Source organism: Lissotriton vulgaris, chromosome 2_1 (genome assembly GCF_964263255.1).
Source record: "Lissotriton vulgaris chromosome 2_1, aLisVul1.2, whole genome shotgun sequence".
In the NCBI taxonomy this organism is placed as follows: Eukaryota; Metazoa; Chordata; class Amphibia; order Caudata; family Salamandridae; genus Lissotriton; species Lissotriton vulgaris.
The window spans coordinates 295661909-295674479 of record NC_141687.1 but is presented as its reverse complement, the minus strand read 5'-3'; the positions used below and the strand labels follow the sequence as shown (position 1 = coordinate 295674479).

At 49.2% G+C, this 12571-nt stretch overlaps 1 protein-coding gene across 1 annotated transcript in view; it reads right to left on the bottom strand.

Annotated features, from left to right (window-relative positions):
* The window catches only part of TEX14 (testis expressed 14, intercellular bridge forming factor), a 1917691-nt gene extending 1908898 nt beyond the window's left edge, over positions 1 to 8793 (bottom strand). The window contains exon 1 of the mRNA XM_086954052.1: positions 8778 to 8793. Within this exon, the coding sequence (XP_086810178.1) occupies positions 8778 to 8793 (16 nt within the window). The remainder of the gene's footprint in view (positions 1 to 8777) is intronic.
* Positions 8794 to 12571: the final 3778 nt, after the last annotated feature.

The following is a 12571-nucleotide window of genomic DNA, read 5'->3' as shown; positions in this document are numbered from 1 at the left end:
TTAAAGACTTTGCTACAGAAAAGTTATCGCATTGCTTGCTGCGGAGCGCATCCCCGACAGTGCGAGGAAATTCCCGCCGCAACGAAGGTCGAGATCGTCGCAGAGCCGTCGCATACGCACCAGACCGGTGCGGGAAGATTACCATCGCTGCGAGTGTCGTCGCAGAGCCTGTCGTCGCTGGGTGAGATCGCCACACCGCTTGCTTGAGGATCGCATCACGTCACTGCGAGCATCGTCGCAGAACCATCGCATCAAGGAGCTGCAATACAGATATCGCCGCTGGATCGCGCATCATCGCCCCGGAGATCTTCGCAGCCCCTATGAGATCATCGCATCGTGCCTTTGCGAGAACAAACTTCCTACGGAACCTACGCACCGGATCCATACAAGTGGCCTTCCTTCCCATACAGACCGGATTCGTCGCAACACGCCCGCTGCTGCAGCGGGGTTGGCGCATCGCCTCCCCAAGGTCTCAGGAGCAACGCATCGCTTGTTTTCCACTGCACCAGCTTCTGCTTTTGGAACTGTGTATGTTGGATTTTTGGCGTTTTGGTCTTGTGTACTTTAGATTAAATACCTCTATTTTTCTAAACTGTTGTGGAGTCAGTTTGTGGTGTTTTCACTGTGTTACTGTGAGTGTTGGTACAAATACTTTACACATTGCCTTCTGATTAGCCTTGACTGCTCGTGCCAAGCTACTTAGAGGGTGAGCAGGGGTTATCTCAGAGGGTTTCCTCCTTATCCTGACTAGAAGCAAGGGTCCCTATTTGGACAGTAGTACCTACCCCTGCCAACCAGAGACCCCCAGTTCTAACAGAATCGTATTGCGATTCCTACCTACATTAAATTTTGCGATTCAGCAAAAATCGTGAATAAGGACTAGCAAAGTCGAATTTACCTACATCTGTCCCTTTATGCTTTAATGCTACTCCAGCAGAACCTTTAAAGAACCTTGTAACAACGAAAACACTAGAACCATAACGTTCCAGTCCATAAATATCCCCTGTACTGAACATTCTTCCTCGTTTAATTGCTGCTCCAGTAGAGATAAGTACCTTTCAGTTTTGTTAAATATTACATGTGCTAAATTAAAAGTTAATATGTTAATAATATATGTTGGTGTTTGTGTTAACCTCAGCTTCTAATTTACAGAAGCATAGGTGTTTTGTGGTTTTATTTTATTTTCATGTTAACTCATTTTTATTTTCAAGAAAAGTACTTTGGATGAGATGAAGGGTTAATTAGGGAGAAAACGCAAAGGTTTAGCTTTGAACGTGAGTGTTTTTTAGAGCTTAAACATTATCGTATTATAAACTGCTTTGGTCACGATTCCTGTCAGGTTGAAACAAAGTATTTTTTTTAAATAGTAGCGCTGGCATTTGGCATGCGTTACCTTTTTTGATGGTACGTTGCCGCATTAGAACGCGGCTCATAACAGGATTATAAACGCTTGAGCGCGGTTTGGAGCTTCATTGCTCACAGAACAAGGAAGCAAATCAGATGTGCATGGACAGTGCTTATTAGTTTGCGCAAGTGCAGCGTGTGTGGGTGTAATTAAATAACGTGCAACCTCTCGCAAGAGAAGGGCAGCCATTTTAGATTGGGCTGATTTGGGTTAGCAAAACATGAAACACGCTAGCGCGGAGGTGGTTGAACTGCTGAGGAAGAGAACTGTGTCTTTCTAGTTTGTTAGTATTCTAGTAGTAAATAAGTCTGGATTATTGATTTTAAGTTAATATGACAGAGGAGCAGAGCAGTGAGTTTGCAGTTACAGGTGAAATAGTAAATGAGGAAGTTGTGAAGAGGCTTAGTTAGCATGAACTGAGAAAACAGGTAAAGCAGGCTGTGGATAGCGTTTTGAAGAAAAGAAAGAGCGAGTTAGAGAGGGGACAAGAATATTTTTCACTTTCTGAAGGAGAAGGTGTAAGTGGTGAAGTTGGGATAGAGAACAAAAAAGACAAGGCATGTAGAGGACATTGTAGTTCAAAAAAGGGAAGGGACCACCTATTTGCCAGTACAAATATTGGTGTGCGTCACTGCATGCAAAGAAAGGGTGTCCTTGGCGGCGCGCATGGAAAGGTAGCCCTTGGTGGCCCTTAAGAAGAAGAAGACTTCAATAGGGAGATGAACATGGCTGGAGTAGGCAATAAGAAGGAATTTTTTATGTACATCAGGATGATGAGTTTAATGAAGAATATGAAGAAATTGAAGGGTCATGTTCAAATGATACAATTAAAGACACATTTGGAGGAGACATGTTTACTTCTGTCATAATAACCACCCATGAAGTGGAGAATGGTGGCCTATGGACCACGTTCGTTGCAAAATTTATTAAATCATGGATTTGCAAACCCTTGGATCGGGAAGTGCAAAAAGTGTTGAAGGCCAAGTGTGCTAGGCCTTTCACAGATGAAAGATTATGTAAAACTCCAAATTTACATCTCAATCTTGTTTGTTTTCTGTTTCGCCTTAGCAGGGATCCTAGGAAAGGGCTGGAAAGTTCTTTAAATAGATGTGTCGGGTTCACTGGCCAGAACTTTGGACACGGCAGAGGAAGCTTAAGCTAATGAAGAAGCAGTAGATATAGATTTACTTAGAGGATGGAGCCAGAGAGCTGTGGTGATGCTTGGTAACGCCAATGCCGGATTTTTGGCAGAGAGAAGAAGGGCAATCCTTATGAAAATAAATTCAAAATTGTGGTACATGGCACAGAAGGAAAATAGCGAGAATGCTAAAGGATTGCATTTCAAGGAAGCTCTTGTAAAGACTGTTGGAAAGTATGTGAATACTTTCTTTCCATTGGATAAGGTGCAAGAGAACGTGAGAAAGGTGTTCGGAAAGTGGTGTTTTTGGCAGGGCCAGTAGGAGGTCACAAGCTACTGGCCAAGGGGTACAAAGGTCCCAGTATTATTCCCAGTAAGGCAACTCTTTTAGAGGAAGAGGTTTCCAATCAGCTGCAGGATTTTATCCAGCTTGAGAGGACGGTGGCTACGACAGCCGACATGGCGGACGCAGCTTAGCTGAGCTCCGTCCCGCCGCTGCAATTATCCGCTGCTTTATCCTTCCTCCCCCTCGCCTAGCAGCAATCTGACCCTGTGGGGTGTAGCGGAGGAGTATTACCGGCCTTGGTGAGATTTCCGGTCAAACCACGGGCCTGGAAGGCAGATTCCAGGCCGAGTGAAGCTTGCAGCCTACAGCGGCGAGGGACGCCGGGACCTCGAGTTTGGAGGCATCCGACGGAGCGTGGGAACGGCGGAGGCCGCGCTGGCTCGGCTCCAGCGGTGCCGCCGAGTGACGGTGGATCGCGGCAGGGAGTCCACAAGTGTATAACACTGCCTGGCCGGGACTGCTGGGAGCGGGGGCAGCGGCCTTAGGAGGCGGACGGTTATCAGGAGGGCCGCGGACGCGGCGATTGCCCCCCCACCCTGACCATCGGAGTCTGCCGATTGAGGGAAGGAGAGACGAGCGGACTCCCCAGCGGCCACGTCGGACCTAGGCTGAAGAGTGGGCCTTTGACTGCCGAGTGACGCGGCGGGGGGTGCCCCGGGCCGGGCCTCCGGACCTGAATGCCAACTCATCTTGGTGGGCGGCTGGGCCCTGCTGGCGCCTTCTACCCGGAGCATCCTCCTGCACTCTGGCGGTGGGCTCCACAATACCGCCCCATTGCGCTGAGACTTGCTAAAGCCGAGCTGGGCTGCATGGGAGCTACGGCCCTCTAGCAAACGGCGCGGACAGCAGATTGTTGGTGTTTCCACGGCGGGGCACTAGAAGCGGAATTGGGAGCTGGAGCTGCGGACTGGGCCCTGATTGCTGATAGGCCGACCCTCGGCGCCAAGTGGTCAGTGCCATACATATAGCAGGACACGGACGGCGATATCTGGAGGAGGGCAAGGCCCGAGCGGCGAAAAAGCGCGGCAGCACAGGTCACAGGATGCCTCCCGCCGACGACCAAACATGACCAGATGTGGGACCGGGACTGGCGCCTCGAAGCAAGGTACTATTGATAAATTCACTGGCCCGAGTGGGAATTCCGGGGCCGCTGGGAGCCATAAGCCCAAGGTCTGGACAATGCAGCTCTATTGGCCGCGATCACCCACTCCAGGGACACACTGGACGCCAAGATAGGGGCCATGGGGGCGGATGTCACTCTGCTCCGGCAGGACTTACGAAATGCGGTGGCCCGTATTACGGACGCGGAGGCTCGAATCACTGGAGTGGAGGAAGACATGGCAACCTTCAAAAAGTAAGTGGCCAATATGGAGGGTATTCAGAGGGGCCTCGCACTCCGGGCCGAGGACACCGAGGGACGGGCTCGGCGCAATAACCTGCGCTGTTGGTTTTCCAGAGGACTGCGAAAAGGGTAATATGGAGGCGTTCCTCATGGAGTGGCTGGAGAGCTGGCTCCCGCCGGAGTCCCTGTCCCGCTGCTTTGTCAACGAGCGGGCCCACAGAGCGCTGACCCAAAAACCTCCGGTTGGCGAGCGCCCATGGCCAGTGATAGCTAGGCTCCCTAACTACCACGATCGCGACACGGTACTGAAACAGGCCCGGCTGAAGGAACCCCTAATGTACGAAAATAAGCTAATCATGATATTTCCGGATTATACGAAATTGGTACAGCAGCAACGGCAGTCCTTCGCGGCGGCCAAGGCCCGCCTGCGAAACCTCAAAATACAGTATGCACTACTTTATCCGGCTCGTCTGCGAGTGGTCTTCCAGTCACGTACTCAATTCTTCAATTCTCCTGAGGAAGTGTTTGCTTGGACTGATGAAACAGTGCGGATACAACCACATACCCCGCCGGCCAGAGACTCAGACTCATCATCCTCGACGGCGCCACCGCGGACCCCCAGGAGCTCACGGAGCAGAAGCAACTGGAGGGCTCGTTCTTCGAAACGCTCCCCAGCCAAGGGAGGGAACTCGGGCGACGCTCCGACATCGAATGCTCCGAAGGTGGATCCATGACAAGTGAGGAACTCTGGCTTGCCTTTCGGTGTTGAGTCCTGCACCGGGCTCTAGGCACTTGACTGATTTTGCTGACCCAGCTGGAGATGAGGTATGCCTTCGGGGGCACCGTTGTACTGGGACACACTGTAGACTGATTAGCGAGAGATGCTGCAAAAGGTGGGAAGGGATGGACTAAGAGACGGACACGTGCCTCCAGTTAAGGGTGTTTTGATTTCCTAAGAAGACTATTAGGGGTGTTTTGGGGTTGTTGATGGGGCTCTGTTGGCATGGACGTCCCCGGGCCTCCCGTTGGGGGCTAGGGACTATGGGAATTCACAAGGACATATTACCAAGACCATTATCGCCGTTCTAGCGGCAGTTTCCTGCTGCTAAAGCGGCCATAATTTTATCGCAGTTCTTGATAATATGCCCCCTAATTCTTTCCTGGCTGGTGAGTCAGTGCAACAAAGTAAGGGCTGGTCTAGCTGAGCTGCTTTTGGGAATATTCATTAAAAGGCGGGCTGCACAGTTCTGGACAGTCTGCAGTCTCTTAGTAGTTCCTTGTGGTGCTCCCACATAGACTGCATTCGCATAGTCCAGCCGAGACAGTATGAGTGCTTGGACTAGTATTCATCTAGCATCAAAAGGAAGGAGGGGGAGGATCTTCCTTATCATCCTAAGAAGTTCATAGCAGTTGGCTGCAACTTTACGAGCTTGCACTTTAAAATCCAAATTGCAGTCAAACCAGAGTCCCAAACCCTTGATCTGTCTTTTCTGGTGAAGGTGGGGGACCTAGGCAGCTGGGCCACAGAAAGTCTATGTTAACAGGGGCAGAATAACCAGGAGCATAAGTTCTGTCTTTGCTTCATTCAGTTTTAGAAATGACTGGTCCATCCACTCAGAGACCTTCCCAACCCATGATGTTAAGCCAGGCTCAGATTTATCTTGCTGACTGAGGGAAACCACCAACTGGGTATCGTCAGCATCGGTGAAAATGTGGGTCCCCCAAGGAAGCACCACATCCGCTATAGATCTCATGTACATGTTAAACATGGTAGAAACTGAGGGAAGAGTTGAAACAGGTTTTGGGGAAGTTGAAGAACATAGGTTTTATAGTAAACAAAGAGATATCTGTTCTAGAACCAGCTCAAAAGAAGGAGTTTGGGGATTTCAAATAGATACAATGGAGAGTTTACTATTACTACCAGAAAAGAAAGTATAGTTGATAAAGTAAGAGATCCATCAAAATATGAGGAAGGAGTTTTTGACTTTAAGGGATTTGGCAAGGATAGTAGGTTTATTGTCTTCTATAATAGAAGCAATTTTTCCGGGTCCCCTTCATTACAGAGGTATGCAGAGGTTAAAAGGAGAGGTGTTGAGAAAAGGTTTATGGTATGGAGACAGAATCTCATTGAGTGCGGTAGAGCAAGAGGAGTTAGTATGGTGGATTAAGGAGGAATGGAATGGACGCACAATTTTTGGGAGTTCTCCAGATTATGTTTTGGAGACAGATGCATGTCTGCGTGGATGGGGAGAACGCAAAGGTTTACATCAGACAGGTGGAGGTTTGTAGAAGGAAGTTAAGTAATGGCATATAAATTGCTTGGAATTAACTGTGGGTTGCATGCATTGAAGAGTTCAGGAGAACTCTAGGAGGTCAATCTATGTTGATAAGGATGAACAATGTGACAGCAGTGGCATATATCAGCAAATTGGGAGGACCACGATCCATCGGATTGGCAAGTTTGGCAGTGGAACTTTGGAATTTTTGTTTGCAGTACAAAATAGCGGTGAAGGCAGAATATCTACCAGGAGATTTGAATCAGATGACAGATTGGAATTTGAGGGATTTCATTGATTGGATATGAATTGTTTTTGCAGGATAAACGAATTGTGGGGTCCACTAAAGGAGGACCTGTTTCCAAGTCAATTGACCTTTCTGATAGAGAATGTTTTCAGTTGGAGGCTGGATCATTGGCATCAACAGTAGACCCATTCCAACAGGTTTGAGGAGGAAGAAGGACATATGCTTTTTCTCCATTTGCAATGATACAGAGGGGCATATTCTCAAGGACTTATCGCCGAGTTATCAGCACTTTATCGTAGCCAAAGTAGCGATACATTTATTGCCACTTAACAGCCGATATCACCAGTTTTCCTGCAATAACAGCCGCAAAAAAATATCGCCACAGATGACCCCGGCAACTTACTCTAAAGAGAAGCAGAGTAGGCGTTCCAGTGCAAAAAACAGTGAAAACACCAGTTCGCATAATTCTCAATGAGCAGCCAGATTGTCGATAAGATCCCAACAAAGGCGATAAGGCTTGTCAGCAGCAGGAATTTAACACCTGCTCTTACTTGGTGTAAAGTCAGACTACAACCTGCACCATAAAAGGGAGCCCAGCCCAGAGCCACATCAGAAGAACAACAGATGCCATGGAGCTACTGATCATGCAGTGCGGAGCCCCAAGAGGGCCACAACACCCATCGCCACCACCATCAGGCCCGCCACCCCCACCCTCCCCCCCGGACTACCTCAGAGGCAGTGCAGACAAAGACAGCAGACCTTCGGAAAATGCACGAGCCTCACAGACCTAATACCAGAGGAAGTCATTGCCCACTACAGTCTCCAAAGGACAACTATCCTCCTCATCATGAACATCATAGCCCACAGGCTGATGCTACTAACACAGTGGAAAACTAACATCCCTCCGCAAACAAACCTGCTGGCTGTGCTGCATCTGTTGGCCTCTGGTACCTTCCAACCAACATCTGCCAGAGACGGAGGAGTCTCACAGCCAGCCCTATCAAAGTTCCTCACAACTATCTTGGATGCCATTGTCAGCTTGGTACCGCAGTACTTTCACTTCCCCCCACCCTTTGCAGGAACAGCTGGAGATCAAGCAAGACTTATACACCATAGCTGGCTTCCCGCACGTGTTGGGGGCAACTGACTGCACACATGTCCTGCTTGTGCCCCCTGCTGACACTGCACACAATTACTGCAACAGAAAGCACACGCATTCCATCAATGTGTAGTGGACCATCGGGGACTCTTCACCAATGTCATCGCCAACTACCCAGGCAGTGTCCATCATTTCTACAACTTTCGACAGTCCATCATCAACTGGCGCTTCCAGGATGACACCGACAGAAATGCTCTGCTCATTGGTAAGTTCCAAATGAACACACCACACGCCCTAACAATCATGCAACTCACAGCTCTGGTAAGGCACTTTACAAACTCACATACAACATGCAAAAAAAATGACCACCCACCATACACGGCAGCAAACCTTACTGTGGTAACCTGGGCAAGCCATGTACTTGAGCCATCAATGACATGGCACCTCAGTCAGACAATATCAGAATGTGGGGAGAGGTGGGAACCAAGCAAGTGCGAAGGAGGCAAGTGACCAATGAATGAGAACGTACACAATGCCAAGTGTGGCGTGGATGTGCTGGCCAGACTGCAGTATGCAGACCACGGACATGTCTATGTCGACATATACTGCTGGTGTTTGGAGTGTATTGGACAGTGGACGCAACCATATCACCCCAGCCAGTGGGGAAGATCGCGGAAATGTAGCTTGTTACTTCCGTCCCTGTAAGCGTGAGCAGGCCAGCGTAGGGGTGTGAATAAAAAGCACATAGCTCTGGGCTAGGTTCTCTTCCGGAATGCCCAACATGTCTGCCAGGGTGGCGCCTTTCACCCTGCCACGAGGCCGATGCTGTCACAGTGAGCGGTGGTGCCTGCGATCCTGTAAACCTGCTGCACCCCGGGCCGCTGTTCCTTGGCCACCCCTGCGCAGCCAGGCCTCACTGCTCACCTGCCGATACAGTCATGTGTCAAAGAGAGCCCACCACGTGCTGGTGCAAACTCCAATCCTGAGGCCTGTGACCGTGGCAGCCTCCTGAGACCATCACGGTCTTCGCAACACAGGCCCTCAGTACTCCTTTCTCGCGGACGTACTCCACCGCTGCCTATGGCCTACACTGCGGTCTAGTAGGTCACACATTTAGAACTGAGTTGTGATATCATTATGGCCGAGTTCATATGTCAATGGCCGCATTTATATCACTATACTCCCTTGTAAATGTAAATGTATGTATGTAAATGTATAGGCATTTATATAGCGCACTACATACCCGGAGGGTCCCAAGGCGCTTCGACCGCTGCGAAACCCTTCCTGGCTTCCCTGAGAGATGGTCCCTTAATGGGTATCTCCAGGGTGAGACCAGGCATCCCCGGCGGTCTGGTGGGGCCGTTAGTGAAGATGAGGCAAGCTAATGCCCAGAGTTGCCGAGTGTGATCGCTGATCAGAGTGGGCACTGAGGCGAGAGAATTATCTTGTCCGCTGACCCTGGTCCAGAAACCTGCCGCGCCGGGAATCGAACCCTGGTCCCGGGCCGTCCTCTGCTCTCGGGTCTGCCGCCTCTAACCAGTGAGCCACACTACTTCACTTCCTTCAATGTGGTGCCACCAACTCAGTGCATCGCAAGCCAACAACACGTGGCTCCGGCCTACACTGAGGTAGAGTAGGTCACACATGTGGAACCTAGCCTTGATTTATTTATGGCAGAGTTTATATCACTGTACAGGCCTCATCGCAGACTGCATACCCTTTCAGCCCCGGTGCCACCAAGTTTGTTCCCGGACATACATGGACACTGGTTGAACTTTGGTGGTATCTGAGTATATAGCCTGGGGGCTGTCCTCATCATCATGTAGCTGATACTGACTTGGTGGTAAAAATTAGTCTGTAGCATGTGTCTCCTCCATATTGCCTGTTTCTGCTTAGTTCTGCCCTCTACAACATGCCCTGGAAGGGCACCTTCCACTATCCACCGCTTCCCTCCGTGACATTCACCTTGGAAATGGATGAGGACCCACTCAGCTTGCTTGGCCTTACCTCAGTGCACCGCAAGTCACCGTCCCGTGGCGGTGTGCCTGTGCCGGCTGTAGTTCATCCAGGGCCACTAACTCTGTGCAGCTCAGGTCATGGACCCTTGCTGTTTGAACTTTGAACTTCTTATTGTCTGATCACTGTTGTAGTTGTTGCCAGCACCAACCAGCCTGAGGGCTGGCTTACACTCACCCCGACCCCATCCAGCACAGGTGTCACTGGACATGTGACATGGCAATAAAAAGGGCTGGGCGCCGTGCCCGTCCCACAAATTAAGTTTGTCAGTTTTGTCATGATGTATGCATGAGGGCCTGGGCCCTACCACATTACATTGTGCTGTGTACAGCGGACGCAACCATCTCACCTCAGGCAGTGGGGTAGACCTGGGCCTTGTAGCTGTGTCGTACTCCCTGAAAGGGTAAGCGGTGTGGACTGGAGTACGACAGTCAAGCGTAGGGGTGTGGTTGATCAACCCAGGTCTCTGGGCGTGGTTAAGTGTTGGCCTTGCCAAGGAAGTAACCAATGCGTGTGTCTCTGTTGTACTGCCGGCGCCACCCTTCCCGCAATCAACAATGTTGCAATGTAGCATGCACCCGGAGTGCATGCTCGGCCAAAGAGGTAAATGAGGTGGCGCAAGCCTGTTCGGGGTCAGGGTTCATACATGCCAAGGTCTAACCTTAATCGCATGGCGAGTTCAGCCAGCCATGAACTCTACATCTGTGTCTGCTCTATCCTAACCATTGGCCTACACACACGTGGCCGCCCACCTTAAGCGCACAACATCACAGTGTTGTGGTCAGGCTTGAGGACATGCACAGACAGGCATGACAATGGTGTGCTGCAGGGGTGCAAGTGATGCAACAGCGCTACACGCACTAGTAAATAGGCCAGGGGGACGGAGGAGCAGCAATGAGGCTAAAAAATACACATTGATGCTGCGAATTTGCTTCAAACAGTACATGTCAATCAGGAATCACTAAGTCACACATATCACACACCAACGTACCAGTGAGCTTGCCGACACATCATGCAGAACCAACTATTGATTCATGTCTCTCTGTACTGCCACAGGTGATCAAGGATATGCACTCTGCGCTTAGATGATGACACCCCTCCGAGCCCCAAACACACAGGCCCAGAGGCAGCACAATTTGGTTTATAAACGCACCAGGGGAATCGTGAAACGCACATTTGGCATGTTGAAGTCACGTTTCAGGTGCCTGGACATCACAGGTGGAAGTTTCCTGTACAGCCTAGATATTGTGTGCAAGTGGATCGTTGCATGTTGTATGTTGCACAACATATGTGTACTCATCAATGCCCCATGGATCCAAGTGCCAGATGCACCGGACGATGATGATGATGTTGAAGATGAGGGAGGTGGACCACACCCCACTGCAGCCGCAGCAGGAATAGTTAATAGGAACACCATCAGTGACAATTTCTTCACATGAGTGCGTCACATTGTGACAGTCCTTAGCAATCATGGGACAGTAAAAAATGACCACAGGCACAGCATGTGAAAATAAATGCATTCCAAGACACATTCCCTGAGTGCATGTCACTTATCTGTACAAGCACATCACTTAGACAAGTTTAAGTGCAACATGTAGTGCTAAAAGTTTCATGAGTTGATAATAGATGGTGGGTATGTCACCTCTGTACAGTGAGGCAGTTTAGTGTGTCAAGTATTTGAAATGCCATTTTTGTGTGTCACAGATAGTATGGTATCCCACTCTTCGGTGTTTCACATGTGTACCACATCATTACATATTGGCTATCATTTGCGTCCTTCAAGTGATAACAGCGCTTCTTTTGGGGTACATTTGTACCACCATGATGCAGGGTTGCACCCTGAGACTCAAATCGCACAACATGAGCAACATGTACGTAAGGGGAGTAACTGCCCCTATATTCGTCCATGCTTTCATACTTGATTGATCATAGACATGTCACGTATGTGTGCAGAAGGTGTTGATTGTCCCTCTGCAATGTGAATGGGAGATGCGGTTTCACAATGTGTTCCATGTATGTTTACGCATTGGCGCAGTTTACATACTGACAGCATGTCAACGTAAATTGAGATGCTATTTGATGCAAGACAATGGACATTTGTTCTACATCATGAATGTGAGGTTGTACTTGTAGATTGTCGCTGGTTATCGCTGATTTTTGTTTAGCAATTTTGGGACATCGCAGCTTTTTTCGTGTTTTGCATTTTTGCAGCATCGCGTTGATTTTGACACAGTCATTTGCCGCGTTATTGTGAGACTATCGCATGGTACCGCTGTGTAGAGAATACAACGTTAACACAGCGTTATTTTCCCGCAATAAACTGCGATATGAAGAGTTGCGTTAAACTAATTTCGCGATATTTATCATACGTTCTTGAGAGTATCTCCCAGAGAGTACTATTGAAAGTGATGGCAAATAGGGTTGGTAACACAGTTTTGGGTGTCACAGGCCTGGTTCCATTCAGTGATGGAGTAAGCATGTGCAGAGCCTATTTTGATTCCTGCAAGAGAAGGATTTATATGGAAAGCAGAGGGGAGGATCATCCTTTAGTTGAGAGCAAGATGCTGAACATTCTTGTTTGGAGGGTATCAGGAGATGTAGCTGTTTCAAAGGACTTTCGAGCAAGGCTGCAGTGTTGCTGGAGACGTCCGGGCACCAGGAACTAGAAGAAGGCATAAAGGGATTCAGAGAATATGGTCTAA